This window comes from Haliotis rubra, unplaced genomic scaffold, assembly GCF_003918875.1.
Source record: "Haliotis rubra isolate DU_JTF1 unplaced genomic scaffold, ASM391887v1 Scf373, whole genome shotgun sequence".
NCBI classification, from domain to species: domain Eukaryota; kingdom Metazoa; phylum Mollusca; class Gastropoda; order Lepetellida; family Haliotidae; genus Haliotis; species Haliotis rubra.
The window spans coordinates 420896-443876 of NW_025767050.1; the positions used below are offsets into that span (position 1 = coordinate 420896).

At 41.1% G+C, this 22981-nt stretch overlaps 1 protein-coding gene across 2 annotated transcripts in view; it reads left to right on the forward strand.

The window, feature by feature from the left end:
- Window positions 1-22981, forward strand: part of LOC124286040 (SH2B adapter protein 1-like) — a 78741-nt gene that overhangs the window by 39166 nt on the left and 16594 nt on the right. The window contains exons 2-7 of one of the 2 annotated variants that reach the window (XR_006900937.1): window positions 11079-11180; window positions 11629-11750; window positions 12647-12693; window positions 13532-13714; window positions 14099-14301; window positions 16601-19363. Coding sequence is in view for 1 of the 2 variants with exons in the window: in XM_046722359.1 (XP_046578315.1) it covers window positions 11079-11180; window positions 11629-11750; window positions 12647-12693; window positions 13532-13714; window positions 14099-14301; window positions 16601-17008 (1065 nt within the window). In the remaining variant the exon portion in view is untranslated. Of the gene's footprint in view, window positions 1-11078; window positions 11181-11628; window positions 11751-12646; window positions 12694-13531; window positions 13715-14098; window positions 14302-16600; window positions 19467-22981 lie in introns of those variants that run through there. The other variant, XM_046722359.1, reaches the window with a different exon arrangement.

Genomic DNA, 22981 nt, shown 5'->3' on the forward strand with positions numbered 1-22981 from the left:
GAAAAACATTATGTGAATTAATTTTGTTGAACAAAGCAGAGTTGCAACCGAGAAGGATTGTGTTTTGTTACAGATGATTATTGAACTTTTGAACAGGCTGTCAATGTTCCTGCTGGTGTGGTAATGATGTTCTTATGTAGTCAATAGCCTCTCATCAGGAGCCATTAATTGGTATTATACTGTGTGCAGCCTGGGGTGAATACACCAAGTTGTTTCCCTTGATTGTGAGTGTCATGCCAGTGTCCTGTTTGCTGACATTCTGGATGGTACACAGAAACCATTTTCCCCACATCATGAGATTTCAAACAAATGTGAAAACACTTGTTCTGGAAAGTGTGATTTCCAAAGTTTTTCTGAGTATTATTAGCATTGACTGCTGGGGTTATAGGGTAAGCTAGTCGTAATGGATCAGGTTATTGCCTGAGGCAGGCATTACACAATGTACAAGGATGTTATATTAATGCTGTGGCATGGTGACGTACAGACTGCTGACTGAGACATGACAATATGGATAGATGCTTGTCACAAATCTAAATGATGAAGTGGTGGGTGTGACTTACAATGAGACAATCTGTGTCAGATCTGGAGATATTTTAGAGTGGGCATATTTGTGAACTGCTTTGAGCATAGACTGATGAAGTTGAAGGTTGCTTTAGAAGCAATGTCATTAAAATATGATCTTTTGTTTCACTATTGTTGAACAAAGATTTGAGTTCCCCCGTTCACCTCAGAGCGACCTTTATGAAATCTTGACCAACCAATAGAATGACTTGTAAGAGGGAGATTCACCAGTGAGAAAGCAGCTTTCTTGATTTTCAGAGTTAGTTCCAAACTGGCCAATTACTGACTCGAGACTCGATGTCTGTAAGTCTCTTCTGTTTCAATTTTTATAAAATAGAAGCAGGAGAGAGCTGATTGTGATGGAATCATTGTGTGACCTGAAACTGGGATATGGTATCCCCATGTTGAACCTGACTAAGTTTAAATGATTAGAAAATACTTTCTGACTGTCTTTCCTTATTCTGGTGTGGCTCAGATTGATCAGACAAAAGTTCTCTGTAATGTGATGTCCTTGTTTGTTGTATAGAGGTAGTGAGAACTAAGATCCTATTGCTGATGAGGTAACTGAAAGAGGAAGCCTTGCTCAACAGACATCCCGACAGATCTGTAATTCCTGACATAATTCATTATGCTGTATGTGAGCACCGCCTGTGTAGAGCCCCACAAGTGACCAGCCAGGAGCCCCACACTCACATGGCGTTCTCATTTTAACTGTTGGTGTTTATCAACACTCACCAATGAGCATGCAGATCAAGGTCAGAGTTTATGTTTGGATCAATGTCATGGTCGCTGATGCAGAGTGAGGGGGTGATATTGATTTCAAGCAGTGTGTTGTGGCTAGTGTCTGCATGTGTTTGTTGTTGACTGTAGGAAGCTTGTAGGCCTGTAGCTGTACAATAGCCCACCTGTCTGTCTGGTCAGAATTGTTGGAATGGGTTGACAATTACCTGTCTGTATTGCTGAAATGGGTTGACAATTACATGTCTTTATTGCTGGAATGGGTTGACAATTACCTGTCTGTCTGGTCAGTGGGTTGATTTTCACCTGTCTTTATTGCTGGAATGGGTTGACAATTACCTGTCTGTCTGGTCAGTGGGCTGACTCCCTCCTGTCTGTATTGCAGGAATGGGTTGACAATTACCTGTTTGTCTGGTCAGTGGGTTGATTCTCACCTGTCTGTATTGCAGGAATGGGTTGACAATTACCTGTTTGTCTGGTCAGTGGGCTGACTCCCTCCTGTCTGTATTGCAGGAATGGGTTGACAATTACCTGTCTGTCTGGTCAGTGGGTTGATTTTCACCTGTCTGTATTGCTGGAATGGGTTGACAATTACCTGTCTCCCACCAGTCTTTTGAGGGGGCTTGAGTTGTACCTATCTGTTAGGGGGATTGAATCCCACCTGTGTAGTCAGGCAAACTGAACATGGTTTGTGAACATATTGCTTATGCTACTTCCAAGTGGTTGGGTCTGCATTTACCTGGCATGTTGCAGGGAATGGACACATAGCACTCTCAGTTGAGGGGAAAAAGACAAGTGAAATAAAATACAACTAGTTTGGGCAGTATCTAGCAGGATCAGCAGCCCTTACTCCACCTCCATGCTGCTGTGACAGATTACAGGAGTGAGTGAGTTTAGTTTTACGCCACACTCAGCAATAATCCAGCTATATGGCGGCGGTCTGCAAATAAGCCAGTCTGGACCAGACAATCCAGTGGTCAACAGCATGAGCATCAATCTGCGCAATTGGGAACCGATGACATGTGTCAACCAAGTCATCGAGCCTGACCACCTGATCCCGTTAGTTGACAGACAAGCATAGTCGCCTTTTGTGGCAAGCATGGGTTGCTGAAGACCTATTCTACCCCGGAACTTCACGGGTCGACAGATTACATGAAGAGCTGATGATATGACATGGTAGTTCTCATGTAGCCATCACCTATGTGGCAGTGAGATGTCACTTAGTCCGTCCTCTGGGCCACCCGCCATGTCCCTCCCACATGTCTCTCCCCTCGCTGGTCCCTCTTGCTGGTGCCCCTCGCTGGTCCCCCTTGCTGGTGCCCCTCGCTGGTCCCCCTTGCTGGTGCCCCTCGCTGGTCCCCCTTGCTGGTGCCCCTCATTGGTGCCCCTCAATTGGGGAAATCAGTAGCAATGCAGAAAATCATGTTGTAGGTAAGATGTCAATGTCTCCCCGTTAATATACCCTTCGTGAAAAGAGAAAACGTCAAGTGGTGGAGGTCATGATGCAGGCTGTCTATTACAAAGTCTGTGAATGCTTCATATGTGCTTCCTGTTAATAGTCACTCACTCACTCACTATATCACTATATCACTCAGGAAGTCATCATATGTGACTCAAAGGAAGTCCTTCAGAGTGTAGAAAGAGGTTTAGGCCCTAAGTCATGCCATGACCTGATGGGGTTTGAATCCCAGATTTGGCTTGATTATAGTTAAGGTTTGTCATCACCAAATCTATTGTCATAGATTTCACCAAAATGGTTAACAAATACTATAGCTGCATCACTTTGGCTGTCCTTTTGCACATTCTGATTTGGGATATAACAAACAACTGCTCTAACCTCCTCCCACCCCACCCCTTCCCTGACACACTCACTAACTCACTGTATGCAGGAATGGCTGTTCATGTGTATACCTGGCCTTGATCAGCAGGCGAAATCCTAGGGTACATACTCAGCTTGTCAGGGACAAGTTCAAAGTACAAATTGTGTCCTACATATTGACATATTGTTCACTATAGGGCCACATATGGTAATATTTCATTCCATGTTTCATCTCAACTGATGAAATACCCTTCACTCCAGCTGCACACTGACTAATCTGTCTTCAACAATCAGGAGTCCAAGCACCTGCTGCAGATAGACCTGAACTTGGAACATTATTAGAACAATCTTTCCTCATCATTATTCTCACTTAGTTGAAATGGATGACACAAGTGAAAGATTAAATATAAATGTATTTGAGATTATGCCATTGCCAGTATATCATTTTCATGGAAGTGTTACATGGATCACGGCAACAGCTGGAGGTGGTTTGTGTTCACTGATGGGTGTAATATAAGGCTGTTAGGGTATTGTGCAGCATGACTGCAGGATTGCTAGCGACAACATATCCTCCGTCAGATGTCGGTGTTTTAGAGCAGCCAAAGCAAGTTTCAATGTTTCGCCGTCATGCTGTAGTGTAGGGTTGCCGGACACATACACAATGTTCTGTATCAGAGGAGTCATGTCAGTTTTCTTTTAGTTTCAGTGTCATGCTCTATTTTGCTGTTTGACCATTAATGCATTACTATAGGAATGTCGAAAGGAATCCATTAAAATGATAGACTTGTCATGTTAAAGTGGCAGTTGGGTAGCCTTGTGGTTAAAGCAATCGCTCATCACACCAAAGACCCAGGATCGATTCCCCAGATGGGTACAATGTTTGAAGCCCATTTCTGGTGTCCCCTGCCGTGATATTGCTGGAATATGGCTAAAAGCGGCATAAAACCATACTCACTCACTCACTTGTCATGTTGGGTTTGTGGAGAAGCTGAAATGTCGTGAGTTTGATGACAAAGGATTTATTGTACACCTTCAACATTCACATGTATATCTGCCATGCTGTCCACCACTGAGGAAACAGTTCACACAAGGATTGATTATGGTTAATCAACCTCTCATTACACATCAAATAGTAAATACAATTAGACGTCAATGTTTTGTTGAGAACATTCTGACGAGTACACATGGCATGACAAAGGTTTCAGCACGCTATGTTCTAAGGCTTCCCAATCCAGATCAGAAACATGCCAGGTTAAGTCTCCATAATGTAGAGGTTTGAAGCAGATCCTGCTCACTGTTACTATTTATAGTCCTGACTGAGTCCTGGGTTCTACCGACCGTTAAGATCCGGGTTAGAATTGATCTTCAATAACCCATGCTTGTCGTAATATTCCTAAAGGGCAACTAACGGGATCGGGTGGTCAGACTGGCTGACTTGGTCGACACATGTCATCATATCCCATTTGCGTAGATTGATGGTCATGCTGTTGATCATTGGATTGTCTGGTCCAGACTTGATTATTTACAAATCGCCGTCATATAGCTGGAATATTGCTGAGTGAGGCATTAAACAAGTGACAGAACTGACCCCACCCCTCATATACTTGCTGGGCAGGGTGACTGTTGAAATTGTCTCATTGGACCTTGATGGCCTGGGACCATGCTCTTAATATCAATCACTGTTTTGTCTGCTCCTGATTTGGCGTAAACCTAAACTCACTCACTCAGTGGGCTCTACCAGCTGAACAGTAAACAACAGTCCAAGCAGTGGAGACAGTCCAAGTCATATGGATGACTACTGCCTTTTATGGTTGTGATAAATATTCTTATAGTCAGTAACAGTCATTTGGATCCTTCTGCAAGGGTTTGTGCTGACGTGTGATAAATATGTTATACGTTGCCTCAAATATGATTCATCCAAATATTGTTAAGAGGATGTTTATGGAAGTGTTGTGAGCTGTGCATGCTGCCATGGTGATGTACCACCTGCACCAGACACAACTCACCCACACACAGTCCTCAACTGCATTGTTTTGCATTCACTCACACCAACATTTTTATAGCTGACTGTGCAGACAAGCTTTCATAAAAACTAGGTTAGGTCATTCAGACAATGTCATTAAGATCGTCAGCATGACACAGCCGTAATATTGCTGACTATAAATGAAACAATCACTTGAACTTTTATGGAAAACAAAATGTGTCATGTTAATTATCAGCTTGATCATGTGAATTGCTTCAAGGAGATGAAAAGCATTATAACTATCTTAAGTAGAATTTCTGCTGTATTGTTTACAAACCATTTCAGTAACCATAGTAACATGGTCAGTTCTGTAAAAGAAGGTATGTTTCTGTAAAGCTGTCGTGAAAGTATAACTTTGTGGTATGATTTTCAGTTTTGTTTAAACCTTTTAGAAGTACAGAGTGTTTTCCTGAATGGGAGAAGTTATGTTTACCATAGCATTCCTTGGGAGGCATGGGCAATATTCTGTAAACTTGAAAATATTGAGGTGTGGAAAAATCATAATATGATTGTAAATTTCTGACTGACACTCCTGATATCATGAGTGTATTATAAATATTATGCAAGGTGTGTCTAATGTGTCTAATAAAATTCCAGTTACTTACCCTACTCACTCACAAAATGTAATCCTGGCTTTCTGACTAAATTTGCTTCACTCAAGCTTCTTTCCCTCTTTAGACAAACGGTAATGTGAGGTACTATTTACTAAATTGTAATTGACTATGTGACTCAGGTTTAAAAAAATGATACTGAAATATCTCCTTCTTTGAGTGGCATTTTATAAGTTGGGAAGTACAATATAGAACAAACTTTATGGATAACAACTTCTTTTATTCGTGAGTGACGTTTCGATACAGATTCTAGACAACAGTACAAGAATCTGTATCGAAACTTAGCACTCACGAATAAAAGAAGTTGTTATCCATAAAGTTTGTTCTATATTGAAATATTTCCATTAGGCCAGACCAATTTTATTTCTTGTTTTATGGATTTTTGTCCTCAGAAAACCTAAAGGCAGGAGGAAAAAAAAATCACCAGTCAAAGTAATATTCCTTTTAAGTACACAAAGTATTTTACTTTTGGCAATTTATGAAGTGTATATGGGGAAAAAAACAATCTAAAGAAACTTTTTCTGTAAGTTTACATTTTTGGCCAATAAAAACATTAGGATTTTATGTTTTTGAGCGGGGACAATTACTTTTTTTTTTTTTCTTCTTATTCTTGAAACAATAAGACAGGCGGATCCGTAAAACAAGAAATAAAATTGGCCTAGGCTTATAATGTTTCTTCTGATTGGGAGTTTGACCAATAAGTTCTTGATTTACCCCAAAAAACTACTATGTTGCAGGGTACAACAAACATTCAGAATGCTTATTTTTAAAAAAATGCGTATTTCATTTTGGTAAATTTGTAAAAGTTTCAAAAGTGAAAAAGAAAACAACTATATGAAGTTTGTGTTATATATCCTTTATCTTTGCATAAAGACCAAGGAAGTCCATCCACAAAACCTGAACTGTTATGCAGAATATATTTGACGAGAGTTGACTGTAATACAGTATGTAGGCGTGTAGTGTCTTGCTTCAGTAACTGGTAATGGGATGCTGGTGATGCTATCGTGTTTACTGAAACAGGACCATAAATAATGCACAGTCTACTATCATTATCCATACTGCCATTATGTAATTTTCCGCTAGAATTTGTCCGCCCACATCATATAGGTTCTGCTTTACTGATCACAATGTACATTGTAATTTAGTAAACACTGAATGTGACGAAGCCTGTATCAATAAACACACGACATGGTCTGTGTTTTACACATGACATAGCCTTCACAGTTTGCGAAATTGTGTCCTAATTTTGCTAGCCAGACGGGCTAGCTATTTCTGAAAGTTACTAGCCCACAAAATAACTCAATAGCCCAAAATTTGAATGTAGGAACTAAGCAAAAGATTACAAAAATAGATGAGGATAAGATATTGTCGGCATGACATGGGTTTCATCATTAAACTCCTAATATGATGAACACTTTTTCAGGCCATAATCTTGCATGGTTTAAAAGTGTATTATTACATAACAAGCCGGAGAGAGTGATATATGTGCAAAATCTTCCCATGAAAATTCACTAGTCAGTCGGGACAGTGACTGTGAGATTTACTGGCCTCACTGGATTTTTACTAGCCATGGACTAGCAGGCCAGTGGCTGTTTTGCACACTGCTTCATAGCTTCTCACACTGAATGTGTCAAAGTCTGTATCAGTGGCAAAGTACAAGGCCTGTGACTAGACAGGTAACACACAGGTGTGTAATGATTCTTGTTGTGACTAGACAGGTAACACACAGGTGTGTAATGATTCTTGTTGTGACTAGACAGGTAACACACAGGTGTGTAATGATTCTTGTTGTGACTAGACAGGTAACACACAGGTGTGTAATGATTCTTGTTGTGACTAGACAGGTAACACACAGGTGTGTAATGATTCTTGTTGTGACTAGACAGGTAACACACAGGTGTGTAATGATTCTTGTGACTAGACAGGTAACACACAGGTGTGTAATTCTTGTTGTGACTAGACAGGTAACACACAGGTGTGTAATGATTCTTGTTGTGACTAGACAGGTAACACACAGGTGTGTAATGATTCTTGTTGTGACTAGACAGGTAACACACAGGTGTGTAATGATTCTTGTGACTAGACAGGTAACACACAGGTGTGTAATGATTCTTGTTGTGACTAGACAGGTAACACACAGGTGTGTAATGATTCTTGTTGTGACTAGACAGGTAACACACAGGTGTGTAATGATTCTTGTTGTGACTAGACAGGTAACACACAGGTGTGTAATGATTCTTGTTGTGACTAGACAGGTAACACACAGGTGTGTAATGATTCATGTTGTGACTAGACAGGTAACACACAGGTGTGTAATGATTCTTGTTGTGACTAGACAGGTAACACACAGGTGTGTAATGATTCTTGTTGTGACTAGACAGGTAACACACAGGTGTGTAATGATTCTTGTTGTGACTAGACAGGTAACACACAGGTGTGTAATGATTCTTGTTGTGACTAGACAGGTAACACACAGGTGTGTAATGATTCTTGTTGTGACTAGACAGGTAACACACAGGTGTGTAATGATTCTTGTTGTGACTAGACAGGTAACACACAGGTGTGTAAAGATTCTGGTTGTGAATAGACAGGTAGCACACAGGTTACCACAAGTGTCTGAAGTAATCAAGTTAATCAAGTTAATACAGGTGTGTAGCTAGATGTTGGAGACACAGGTGTTTGTGATGATATTGGTAATCTAAGTAGAGATACTGAATTTGAGTTCACTTCTGTAGTGTCATATCCCTTTGCTAAACATCTATGTGTCGGTTTATGTGCCACGAAGACCGCAAAGTCGGCTGAGTATCTTGTGAACATATCCGGTCATGTCGGAGAGGAATATCTCTATATGCTAATGAACTTGTTATCTAAAGTGTCAGTAGCCCTTCAGCCTCTGTTATGTAGTGTAACATCAACTATCTGATCATTTAGCCATTTGCTTGTTTATGTCCTGTATTGAGTGTAGGAAGTGACTGCCTCTACATCTGTCCAGGTCATCATGACAACCAGCTTCTTACATTTCTGGGTTTACAGATCACGATGTGAAGCATGCTGGACTGTGGAAAAGGGCAGACATGCTTTTCATGATTTGTTTTTCCTCTTTCATTATTTTAGGGTTGGATAATCAATGAAATCCCTTTTTTTAGATGTCTGTATTCCCTAAAGTATTGCAAGGTCGTTGCTTGTGTTTGTACTGTACAAACAGACCTTGAGTCTGGTCAGGCCAGATAAGGCCTCAAGCCACCCATGCTTGTTTCTGAACCAGGAAGGGAATTAGTGGTGACGGTGTACGAGTCTGCTGACAGTGTTGCTCTCATCACCTGTTTGTGTTGTTCAGACACCATGTATTTACACTTCGGTTGTTGTTTAGCGGTGCGCTCGATAATATTTCAACTATATGGTGGTAGTCTGTAAATAACCTGGACCAGACAATCCAGTGATCAACAGCATGAGCATTGATCTATGTGATTGGGATTCAATGACATGTGTCAACGAAGCCAGTGAGCCCGACCACCCCATCCCGTTAGTCACTTCTTACGATAACAAGCATGGGTTGCTGAAGAGCAATTCTAACCCGAATGTTCACAGGTCCGATGTATTTACAGACCTCTGTGATGTAGAGTATTGTTGACTGCAGCAGACAGAATATATATTGGTTGATGTAGTATGGTGAACAGCTGGTGATGGCACAGTATTGTGTTGTCTGTTCGGTATTGTGTATTTCATGGAGGTTATCCTGATATGAATATGTGAGGACCAAGAAATACATATACAAACATTTAATCTACTTGAGGTTTGTGAGTTGATAGATTCTGTTGTGGTGATGAAGAGAAGAATCGGAAGTCTTCAAGATTGATAGTCAGAAGGAGATCATTCTGTTGCATCTTTGGACTAATTCTAGTCTTTGAGATGAAATCATTTTACAGAAAAACAGTTAGGAAATTAACTTAAAATGGGATGAAAAGGAACTAAGGAAGCTTCTTAATTGTCAGACTTGAACTGGCAAAAGTTTACAGACTTTGGCTTTCTTGGATATGTTTGTTTCAGGTTCTTCTAACATATAACACTTCACATATATCAGTGAAGATCCAGGTTAGAATTGGTCTTCAGCAACCCATGCTTGTAGTAAGAGGCGGGTGGTCAGACTCGCTGACTTGGTTCACACTAGTCATCGAATCCCAGTTGTGTAGATCGATGGTCCAGACTCGACTATTTACAGACCGCCGCCATACAGCTGGAATATTGCTGAATGCGGCAGTACACAACCAACCAACCAAACGAAATCAGACATGCACTTGTCTCATTCCTCCAGGCAGTTCTAACTACATGCAGCCATGTTTCAATAGAATACATTGCGTATTATCTTGCCTCACACATAAATGTTGTTTTCTGATTGGCTGAGTGCTCTTCTATTATTTTCAATGTACCCCGCTTACAAGTGAGTAACATTTTCTATGTACCCCGCTGGGAATACCGAACTCATTTGGTACTTCGTAGTAGTAATTCTTTATCTCGAATAACATTGAATCACGTATGATGTACGGAAATTACCCATGTTTTGCGAATGCAAATCGATTGAAGGGAGATAACTCTAAATTGTTTTTCTTGTCTTGTACTCCATACTAACTATGATCTGATACCCGTGCTTCAAAATTACCATTGAGGTGTTTGGTAAGATAAATACGTTGTTCACTGGTCCCTCGGGGCCCATGGGTTGATGTGGCCTCGATGGTACATCAACCCATGCCCCCCTCGAGACCAGTGAACAACTTATAATATTACCCTGCAGCTGACATTATCAGCCATAATTACCTGGATGTTGATCCCAGGTTTGTCTCCACATACAAGAGTCTGTGGATGTCTCTGAAGAGATAGACCTCTCTGACCAGTTTCACAACGTGAAAGTCCTCCTCCTTTAAGGTCCTATCTCTTGATGGACAATCTGTTCCCCGATTGTTCCCTGTAGGAATACAGCCAACTCACTCACTCATGAAACCGATCACTTTTCACTCAGTAGTTAATCAGTTGCAAGGGATTACATGGGATTTGTTTGGCTATCCATGCAGCTCTATGACATGAACTGAAAAAAACCCACCTTGCCTACTAATGGACTGTTGTTTGTGAATAGTTGATGATGGAGCATGGTGAGCTTGTGTGGTATTATTGCACCGAACTATATCACGAATGTCACATTGTTGTCTCCTCGTCTGTGTGTTAATGGTTATGGTGTAACACTGATTGATTAAACACTGATGTGAACACTTTACACCGTTTACTTATCACATGTTTGAAGTAATTCTCTAATGGACTCCTGTTCTGTTTCCAGTCCATGAAGCCAAAGTCCGGGTTGTTCTGTTTACTCATTACTGATGCAAGGGAGACAACTGCACTAGAGATGCCAGATCATGAAAATTCTTTTGTGATGAAGGTAAGACTCCCGAGTACCAGTATTATCACACAGTGAGGGTCATGAGCTATATGGAGTGGTGGGATAACCCAGTGGTTAAAGCATTCGCTCGTCACGCTGAAGACCCGGGTTCGATTCCCAACATGGGTACAATGTGTGAAGCCCATTTCTGGTGTCCCCCGCCATGACATTGCTGGGGTATTGCTAAAAGCGGCGTAAAATCCAAATCACTCACACAATAGCTGTGTTTTCCCTTACAGTGTATAAATTGTAAATACTCATATTTGATGATACAAGGATCTGAAAAGCAAGACGCACTCAAAGGAAGTCCTTCAGAGTGGAAAAAGAGGTTTAGACCTTAAGTTACGGCTTGACCTGATTGTGGTTTTAATCTCAATGTTGTTCCAGTTAGAACCTTGTTCATGTCCACCAAAGGTGCCGAGGTATAATGAGTTGTCATGTATTTCAGGGAGAAGGCACGATAGAGTATGTGATCGAGGCATCATCGTATTCAGAGATGAAGAGCTGGCTGGAGGTGGTTCAGGGGGTGATACAGCACAACCGATGTACAGAAGATGATTCTCAGGCCATGTATGTACTCAGCTTGTCATCCACATTCTTTTAAATGTATTTACATCTCTGGAGGTTGTGTGTAAACCATCTGGTTAGACTGTCACTTGAAGACTGGTCCGATTAATTGAAATAATCGAAGATTGGTTGCAGTGACTAAATGACCAAGCAATCGATCATGTTTTCTCATAATCGAACACAAAAACCTTTGGAACACTTGTTGGCATTAACAATATTTCTCACATGGTTGGTTCTGTCTGGGTCATTAAATTTGCATTTCATAAGCACTACAAGCTCGTTTCAAGTCATGATTCAATCTATCTTAAAGACTCAAGGAGATTTATGTTCCTAACATACTAGTAATCCTTTAAAGATGTGAAATTCGCAAATGCATTTTGTACAATTTGCAAAAAAGAAAACCAAACACTTTGTGCATTAACCAACATAACAGGAAAATTGGATAAATGACGTTAATCAATTATTTTTGATGATTGATCTGTTGTAATGAACCAATCATCAATTATGAGATTTTAACCAATTCCCAACCCTATTGAAGACCAAGTTGGGACTACCTACATGGATATTATCCTGTTATCTAGATAGAGTTGGAATTGTGCAAAGAAACTCTTTCATTGAGTTTGAGAAATTCTTCGGCTGGTTGTGAAGTCATCTGGAGCCATTGGCAAGCCTAATTATACTTAAACTCCTGTAAAGTTTCTTTCAACTCTGTAGACAGATGATGTCATAGCAGCGGTAGACCGCTGCCATATAGCTGGAATATTGCTGAGTGTGGCGTAAAACTAAACTCACTCACTCACTCACAGCAGCAGTAATGCTGACAGGTCTCTCAGGGAACTTGAGAGATGATACTTTGTGATAATAACCTTAATTTCATCTTGATGGTTTTGTTTTGAAAGGAGACCAAGGCTTCCCACTGCTCCATCAGGCTCAATAGAGAGAAAAGGTGAGATGACAAATTGCTTCAGTCGTGTGAGCCTTTAGAGAGATTTTATGATGCTTCACTCAGTATGACTCTTAGGGATGCAACCGCTGATATCTTGGTCTTGGAAAATAAAGATGAAAATATTCCATGATTTTTCTCATATGCATGACCAACTCATTTTTGTCTGATGTCAGTGGTTACAGAAACTTTTTAAAAGAAGAATTGTGGATACATATTTTATGACTGATTGAAAAAGATAGGAAGCAACCATTTAATTTTCATTAGAAGTGCACCTGTACTTGGGGTGGAGATCAGTATTTTGTTTTACTTTTTAGAGGCATAATTACCGATTCTAAATTGAACAGGTGTTCATTTGTTAAGAATAGGTAAAGATTAAGATCTCTTTACCTTAGGTACTTTACTGTGTCCTACAAAGATTTATTATACTGATTATTCTAATTATAACGTAAACATTCCCTCTGGATTATGGTAGCCTTATTCCTGTGGATACACAGATTACATACAGAAAATCAAATAGGAATAGCTATGACTTAGTGTTAAAATTTCATTTGATTTTCTGTATGTAATCTGTGTATCCACAGGAATAAGGCTACCATAATCCAGAGGGAATGTTTACGTTATAATTAGAATAAATACATGTAATTGTTCCTTTTAGAACTGTTCTTGGCACTATTATGTCCCTCCTTCCCCCACACGTCCACATCCTAGAATGGTTGTTTCCTTAAAGGTTTAAAGTATTGAAACAACTCGATCATCTAAAATTACATATGCATTTTGTGCATTACAAGTTGTTTGCTATGTTGAAAGTCTGAATAAAGTATGTTTTTGTATTGTACAGAGTCCCCTCCTATCAGTGCCCACCAGCGCAGTTCCTCTCAGGGTTCCATTGGAGCAAACCCACCGGAGGTGCCTCCTCGTCCTTCCCCCCGACCGTGGAGCACACCCCATGCCACGCCTGTATCCAGTAGAGTATCAAGTGCAGTGGATGTGGCCGGTTCACCCAGATACGACAGTGGCTTCGGTTTGTTCACTTTCAACAGTTAACACTTTCATTATGATTTCAACAGAATCCTTGAAATTATGTTATTGATTACTTTTTAACCAAACCACAGCTGATTGCTAATTTCCTACTTTGTTTACAAGAACACACAGAGAATAATGATTGTATCTGCATATCTGTGTGTGGCAAATCATCATATATAGTTATAAGTTATCTCAGATTTCACATTTCATTGACCAGTTGGTTATTACCTGTTCATTTACCGGAAATCTCTGAAGGGATGCAGTAGTTTTTACTGTTTGTGATTCTGATTTAATAATGATGATTAAGTCTACCTTGCCATGTCTGCTTCAATGTCTGAGTCTAATTCCAATTTAATTGTAGATTTCTTTATACCAATTTCAGAACATCGGGATATGCTTGGTGAAGGCTCAATTGACACAATGTTGCGGGAATATCCCTGGTTCCATGGGACCCTGTCTCGAGCTGAAGCTGCTCAGCTGGTCCTGCAACAAGGTCCGATCGGACATGGCGTGTTCCTTGTCCGGAAGAGTGAGACACGGACAGGGGAATATGTCCTCACTTTTAACTTCCAGGGTAGAGCTAAGGTAAGCAAGAACTGGCCTGGCCTGCCCCAGTACCCCCTGTTTTCCCTGTCAGAATATGTCCTCACTTTTAACTTCCAGGGTAGAGCTAAGGTAAGGATGAACTGGCCTGGCCTGCGCTAGTACCCCCTGATTTCCCTGTCAGAATATGTCCTTACTTTTAACTTCCAGGGTAGAGCTAAGGTAAGGAAGAACTGGCATGTCCTGTTCTAGTACCCCCTGATACCTGGGTGAGAATATGTCCCCAGCACACCATGCCCTCCCCTGGAGATTCCAGGCCAAACATTCCTACATTAGCTCATGATTGTTTACCTCTATTGATTCTGAAATAGTCCCAAGTAATCTGTGGGGGTCTTCTTGAATGGATCATAAGTCAGAACAGGTCCCAGTATGCCCTTACCAACCTGTGGGGGTCTTCCTGTGTGGATCACAGGTCAGAATAGGTCGTAACAACCTGTGGGGGTCTTCCTGTGTGGATCACAGGTCAGAATAGGTCTTAACAACCTGTGGGGGTCTTCCTGTGTGGATCACAGGTCAGAATAGGTCGTAACAACCTGTGGGGGTCTTCCTGTGTGGATCACAGGTCAGAATAGGTCTTAACAACCTGTGGGGGTCTTCCTGTGTGGATCACAGTTCAGAATAGGTCTTAACAACCTGTGGGGGTCTTCCTGTGGGGGTCTTCCTGTGTGGATCACCCTGTGTGGCTCACAGTTCAGAATAGGTCTTAACAACCTGTGGGGGTCTTCCTGTATGGATCACAGTTCAGAATAGGTCTTAACAACCTGTGGGGGTCTTCCTGTGTGGATCACAGGTCAGAATAGGTCTTAACAACCTGTGGGGGTCTTCCTGTGTGGATCACAGGTCAGAATAGGTCTTAACAACCTGTGGGAGTCTTCCTGTGTGGATCACAGGTCAGAATAGGTCTTAACAACCTGTGGGGGTCTTCCTGTGTGGATCACAGTTCAGAATAGGTCTTAACAACCTGTGGGGGTCTTCCTGTGGGGGTCTTCCTGTGTGGATCACAGGTCAGAATAGGTCGTAACAACCTGTGGGGGTCTTCCTGTGTGGATCACAGTTCAGAATAGGTCTTAACAACCTGTGGGGGTCTTCCTGTGTGGATCACAGGTCAGAATAGGTCTTAACAACCTGTGGGGGTCTTCCTGTGTGGATCACAGGTCAGAATAGGTCTTAACAACCTGTGGGAGTCTTCCTGTGTGGATCACAGGTCAGAATAGGTCTTAACAACCTGTGGGGGTCTTCCTGAGTGGATCACAGGTCAGAATAGGTCTTACCAACCTGTGGGGGTCTTCCTGTGTGGATCACAGTTCAGAATAGGTCTTAACATCCTATGGGGGTCTTCCTGTGTGGATCACAGGTCAGAATAGGTCTTAACAACCTGTGGGGCTCTTCCTGTGTGGGTCACAGTTCAGAATAGGTCTTAACAACCTGTTGGGGTCTTCCTGTATGGATCACAGTTCAGAATAGGTCTTAACAACCTGTGGGGGTCTTCCTGTGGGGGTCTTCCTGTGTGGATCACAGGTCAGAATAGGTCTTAACAACCTGTGGGGCTCTTCCTGTGTGGATCACAGTTCAGAATAGGTCTTAACAACCTGTGGGGGTCTTCCTGTGTGGATCACAGGTCAGAATAGGTCTTAACAACCTGTGGGGGTCTTCCTGTGTGGATCACAGGTCAGAATAGGTCTTAACAACCTGTGGGAGTCTTCCTGTGTGGATCACAGGTCAGAATAGGTCTTAACAACCTGTGGGGGTCTTCCTGAGTGGATCACAGGTCAGAATAGGTCTTACCAACCTGTGGGGGTCTTCCTGTGTGGATCACAGTTCAGAATAGGTCTTAACATCCTATGGGGGTCTTCCTGTGTGGATCACAGGTCAGAATAGGTCTTAACAACCTGTGGGGCTCTTCCTGTGTGGATCACAGTTCAGAATAGGTCTTAACAACCTGTTGGGGTCTTCCTGTATGGATCACAGTTCAGAATAGGTCTTAACATCCTATGGGGGTCTTCCTGTGTGGATCACAGGTCAGAATAGGTCTTAACAACCTGTGGGGGTCTTCCTGTGTGGATCACAGTTCAGAATAGGTCTTAACATCCTATGGGGGTCTTCCTGTGTGGATCACAGGTCAGAATAGGTCTTAACAACCTGTGGGGGTCTTCCTGTGTGGATCACAGGTCAGAATAGGTCCCTCTGAGTGTGGATCACAGGTCAGAATAGGTTATAACAGAAATACTGCACAAAGCAGTGTTAAACCACGAGTATTCACTCTGTTTTTTCTTGTTTTCAGCATTTACGGATGACAATTAACAATGAAGGGCAATGTCGTGTACAACACCTGTGGTTTCAGACAATATTTGACATGCTGGAGCATTTCCGTACACATCCTATCCCACTGGAATCTGGAGGGTCATCGGATGTTACCTTAACAGACTATATCGTTGCCATGGAGAGGCCGCGTACTCCTACGACCTTGCCGCGGGGATCACCAAGATCACATGGAAATGCAGGGGGGATCAGAAATTCTTTATCAGCACATCATGGGCATTTTGACAATAATCGTGACATTGTTGTGATAAGTGGTTCTGTGAGGTCAAGGACATCGTCCATTGAGAATGTTGTACGGGAACAGGCCCAAGGCTCACAGCAACAGCTCTCTCATGGCCGGGCAGTGGAGAATCACTACTCGTTTGTGTGATTGAGAGTCACTTGTTACGTGTTACACTGTTGGAGTTAACCTATAGAGTCATCAAATCCAGATGCTGGGTAGACAGGTGCAGCTTGCACAAACTGTGGTACAACTGCCAGTCCTTCGGGGAACAGCCGTGCTCTGGTAGTGATCATGGGGTGACAAATTTTGTAGGTCCTAATTAGTGATTTCAGGTATTCATTGGACCATCATTCTCCGGGTTTATTATGGGAGAAGATTTAGGTTTCTCAATATCATGGCTGATAACAGTGGCACTCCTGTATGTTCGGGTCAGTTCGTACTGTAAATTCACATACATGGCGAAGATACACAGTGGAGATTCACAGTGTCATTGAGCTAACATTCAGGACATAACCAAACCAAGGTGAAGCTGTACCTTAAAATTCTTACTCCATATTTGAGAAGATTGTGATGTAAAACAGTGACCTCAAGTATTCAAGGGCGTGAGAATCTGAAGTGAACGGGCTACGTTATGTATCCTATCACTGAGGTAGTGAACACTGTTAGGGAGCAGTTGCATCATGGAACTCTAAAAATAAAGTTTTAGGACTGAGTGTATAGTTTTTGATTCGGGGAGAACCCATGCTAACATGGAACTAAACGAGCACAGGAATAGTTCATTCTGGTTGGATGAATGCATTGTCCGCCTGTTTTCATGCATAGCTGCCAGTGTGCAGGATGAACAGGTTGATGTTTCATATCTGTTTCAGAGGAAATCTTTTGTCTAATTTATTGAGAAGTCTAAAGGTTATAGTAATCCCATTTTTATCTGATTGTGTATGTGATATATTGCATTGAGAACTCACTGCAAGAAGTTTATTTAACTATATGTACATCTTTTTAGCTTTCTTGAGTGTTATGTCAATTGTGATAAAAACTGTTATCAACATAGGCATCTTTAAATCTTTTATATATTTTAAATTATCATCCAACTTCAAAGCTAGTGCTTATTGCTATGTACAAAGTTTTACTTAAGTGTTTTTAGTTTTAGCATGTAGTCTTCCATTATTCTTCAGATCAGTGTCACTCTATACAAAGTCGGCATCATGCAACTCTTTCTGAAAATTGTATTGAAGAAGGATGGTTTTAAATGATATTCTATAATACTGTTATATGATGTGCAGAGTTACATCCCTTGGGATGCTAGGATGTGCTGATCATTGATTTGAGTCCCAGAATTAACATGATTGTGAACATTGTATGTCAGCACTATACCTGCAGGGTTCATGAAAGTGATAAACGTCCTACACCGACATCACTCTAGGCTCGCAAGCAGTGATACTGCTGAAATACTGGTCAGAGTGATGTTGTTGAACCAATCTGAATACTGTGATGTTAAACCTCACCCGGATACTGATCAGAGAAACTACTTGATGATACTTAAAGAAAACCTCAACCTTCTTTTCCCCAGATGGACATGGGTGATCTCATTATGTTATGAAAGGGCTTAGCCAGCTGTTTTACATGAATGTGATTGATAGTCCTCATGCCAATGCTTGTTTGGAGAGTACCCATGTTGTATGGTATGTCAGTACACCTCCTAGGAAGTAGGGGGCGGCGGGGTGGCCTTGTGGTTAAAGCATTCACTCGTCACACCGAAGACCTGGGTTCGATACCCACATGGGTACAATGTGTGACGCCCATTTCTGGTGTCCCCAGCAATGATATTGCTGGAATATTGCTAAAAGTGGCATAAAACCCAACTCACTCACTCACTTATCGAAAGTGGGAATCTGTATTGTTGAAAGCAGTGCCCAGTTCACTCCATGTAGGCGACATGGATGACCCAGTCGTCAGTTGGCCCAGTAGAGCTGCTTTACTTGGGTATGAAACCTCCAGTTGTGGGTTCAAATCCCCATTATATTTCTGGGTTGGCCCACACCATACCTGTGGTCAAGGGTTTCACTTCAATTTTTCCTGTCCCATTCCGCTGATGTGATGAGAGCTGGTATACTGTTGGTGTGGTACTGAAACAAACTCACTCACTCACTCACAGAAAACGTTTTTTCCACTGTTTGCTGGCCTTTCAGTTGACAGTTTAGGCTGCCCGATGACGACAGTAGTGGCTTGTATTTTCAGTATTATTCAATTATTCATACTCCTCAGCTCATAGGGCTTTTAATTTATTTGCTATACTACATGACATTTGTTTTCAGCAGAAGGCAAAGAACCGTATGGGTTTCAGCAAACAAATATGAAGACAGGCCAATAATTGTAATGTGTCAATGCAGAACAGGAGGTTCTTTCTCTGCAGATCACCACCATGGGCTGGAGACAATGGCTGGGGCTGCCATTCCCCTTCCAGAGTTATCTCCTTGATGCAGTGATAGATACAGTGAGTGAGTGAGCAATATTTCAGCTGTATGGTGGCAGTCTGTAAATAATCGAGTCTGGACCAGACAATCCAGGGATCAACAGCATGAACATCGATCTGTGCAATTGGGATACGATGACATGTGCCAACCAAGTCAGTGAGCCTGACCATCTGATCCCGTTAGTCGCCTCTTACAACAAGCATGGGTTACTGAAGATCAATTCTAACCCGGAACTTCACGGATAGTGCCAGGTTCAAAAGATTATATGTAGAAATCACAATTTGCCCTGATTGTACATATTTGACTTCTCTTGTGGCTAAAGCATTGGCTGGCACACACAGGCTGAGGTTTGGTTCCCAACATGAGTACAACATCTGAAGCCCATTGCTGGTGGTCTTCAGTTGTGTTGGCGGGGGGGTAGCCTAGTGGTTAAAGCGTTCGCTTGTCACACGCCAAAGACCCAGGTTTGAGTCCCCATAGGGGTAAGCCCATTTGTGGTGTCCCCCACCATGATATTGCAGAATTGTTGCTAAAAGCGGCATAAAACTAAACTCACTCATTCTTCAGTTGTGATCTTGACGTGGTGTGTTTCCCTCGGTGATCTGGTCAGCATGGCTGTAGGTGTCTGGCAGCACCTCACAGGACCTGCGTCACATTGAACCCTCCTCTCACATACAGGTGACATGCCAGTACTGCAATACTCTTACTATCTCACTCACCCTCCTGTTCCACATATAGCATCATGTATCACTGTACGTGGGACATAGCTCTCGTTATTTAACATGTCCATTGAAATGTTCTGTTGTTTTTCTATCTGTAAAGTTAATTTTGTTGCATATCTGTTTCATATTTGCTAAAACATCCCTCAGGTTTTTCCCCAATACATGTAATTATATGGTTTCCATAGTAACACAAATTGACCTTTGACAGGATAAGGAGACTTAATCATAAAGCTGAATTCATCCCAAAAGCTTTGTAAGACAATGTCACTAGGTATAATCATTGCATCCCTAAGGCTGAAAACCTTTTAACAAGACCACATCTTGCTGTTTTGTCATGAAATGCAGCCAGGTTGTTTTTTAGAACTTGAAACATTTTTTGGGTAACAGTTATTTACTGTTTCTATTGTTTCTTACAAAATATCTATCTGCAAGGCTACTACTTGCCTTTTCAGCAGAGTAATGTCAGCAAGAATTTGATGGATAACCATGCCTTCTTTGTTCATCAGTATGTCCCATGATTGGACTGGATGGAGACGCATGGAGGAGCTTAGACTAACGCTTTGTCTCTGAATATATATAATACTGATAGAAACAAATAAGCTCAGTGACTTTGGAGATTCTGAACCTGAGGAAATCTGGACTTTAGCATTGCAGACATGGCTGGGCCGAAGGTAAATACTTCCGTTTAGAGACAGTGAGACAGACAAGGTGCTCTGAAACACTATCCATAAGAAGTTAAACATTTACAACTGATAAATACCTATCAAAGACAGGTTTGTCATTATATTTGCTTTTAGGATTTAATTTGTTGTCCTAAATAAGAAATGAGTTACGTGGAATATCAAGTTGTTCCAAGCTGAAATGAATAGGGTCAAAGGTCACTTTGTGTCATAAAAACAGCTGATGAACCTCATGTATGTATGTGTGTATTACTGTTAACCAAGTTTGAATATTTGATCTACAGAGACTGCACGTTGTTATGAGATAATGTTACACATAGATACAGGATTTAGTGACTCGTTTAACTTCTGATCATGATGTAAGTAATGTTGTCGGACACAGGAAATCACTATTTCACAGTCTAAGTGAACTTAGGCTCAGTATTATTCATTATACTGCTATACTGAGTCTAACAAACCCTAGTAGACAGTCATGTCAGCTAACCTTTGAGCGACCGATGACAGTCCAATCAAACGTGAGACTGCCGAACGGATTTAACCAATCAGACAACGACAAATTGTTTTTTTGGATTTTCTCTTCCCTGGTCGCCGACACTGATCTATCAACAAACGAAAATCCACATAAAACACAGGTATTTGACCTGCAGTATATACGCTTATGGGTTTCTAATGACATGGTTACTATTAGCTTATATTTCCGAAAGAAGACATCATTGAGTATTGACAAAAACGCTATTTCAACTGTTTACTCATTGCGTGTATCACTCGGAAGCAGTCGTGCGGAAAATAGCATTCAGAATCCTTCGAGTTTTTTTAGGTAAAGGTTCAAACGGTATGTGCGAATGTTAACTTTTGCGATTTGGTAAGCTGTGTTCTGATTGGTCAGTCCAAAAGGTAAGCTGACGTGACCTTCTACTGGGGTTTCTTAAACTCAGTATAGCAGTGTAATGAATAATACTGAGCCTAAGTTTACTTAGACTGCACTATGTCAGCACAGCACTCGCATGGCCGATGTTTAAAGATTATCTCACCATCAGCAGGTGAGACATGAACAACAATTGATGTGATATTGTAACTTTAAATGTTAACAATTAAAGAAATTTTTGTTTTTTTTAAAAATTGGAAATGATATGATTGTGTTTTTCATGTTTGAATATGTTTGTTTAATTCCTGTATTTGACAAAGAACCCGTTTTACATGGGAATAAGGCTCTTAGATGAGAAGTAAGTAGATCCTAGTTTAGAATGTCATTAGGATGATTCCGATTTGACAGAAGGCTAGAGGTAAGTTGAGGGGAAGATTAATGGAAAGCTTCGTGGGAAGCGTCAGCCTCGATTATCCAGTGTAATAGCAATGTCATATCATTTCTGTTGTTTGTTATGGGAGTGATGTCACCATCTCAGCCTCGTCCCACAGAATTGGAAAAAGTCATTTTTGAAATGATTGAGTTACTGAATCCCAGGAAATTTTCTGTGGAAGAGATGTTTTTCTGAGTAGACAGGATGGAAGTCCGGCTTTTGAGATGTCCTTTTGTGACATTGTCATTCACAATGGACTCGTAATGAGGCGAGGTTTGCAAATGGGTCTGTGGTCTTTCCTAACAGAATTGACATATAATACAATGAATATTCGAGGATTGATAGGGATTAATTTCAGTCCATTGTTTATCTGGAACTGGGTTTTTCATACAGATTTGTTATTGCTGTGATCAAATCTCCATTATGTTTCAATAGAGTTTCTGAAGGATCTTTGTGTAGTGAAAATAGTAACTTACAAAAAATGTATTTGCTCACTTTGTGATTTTAATGATGGAATATGCTCACCTGTGGCTTTTAGCTCCAGTATCGGTATATTGTAAAACATGCCAGTTTTTTCTGCTGAGTTGCTGCCAAAAGGATCATATACCCAGGAATCACAGACATGTAGAGGCCTGGAGCTTCTACATGAAGAACCAAAGGTGTTGAATATATTGTACATACTTAACAAATGGAATATAACTGCTCAGAAGATATTTATGATAACATAATCAAATGATCATTTTCCTTTTTTGTGTGAACTTGTCACATGTTTAGAATTTTAGTACCGGTACATAATTGTATAGCAGCCCTTTCAGGTTGGCAATCAGCAATTACTATTTATCTGATGCTATTTAATTCTGTCAAAATTGTTTAGACTTGTAAAACCAAATCTTGCTTTGAGACAGAATCCATGCTTTAATGCTTTTAACAGAATGCCATGTATTTA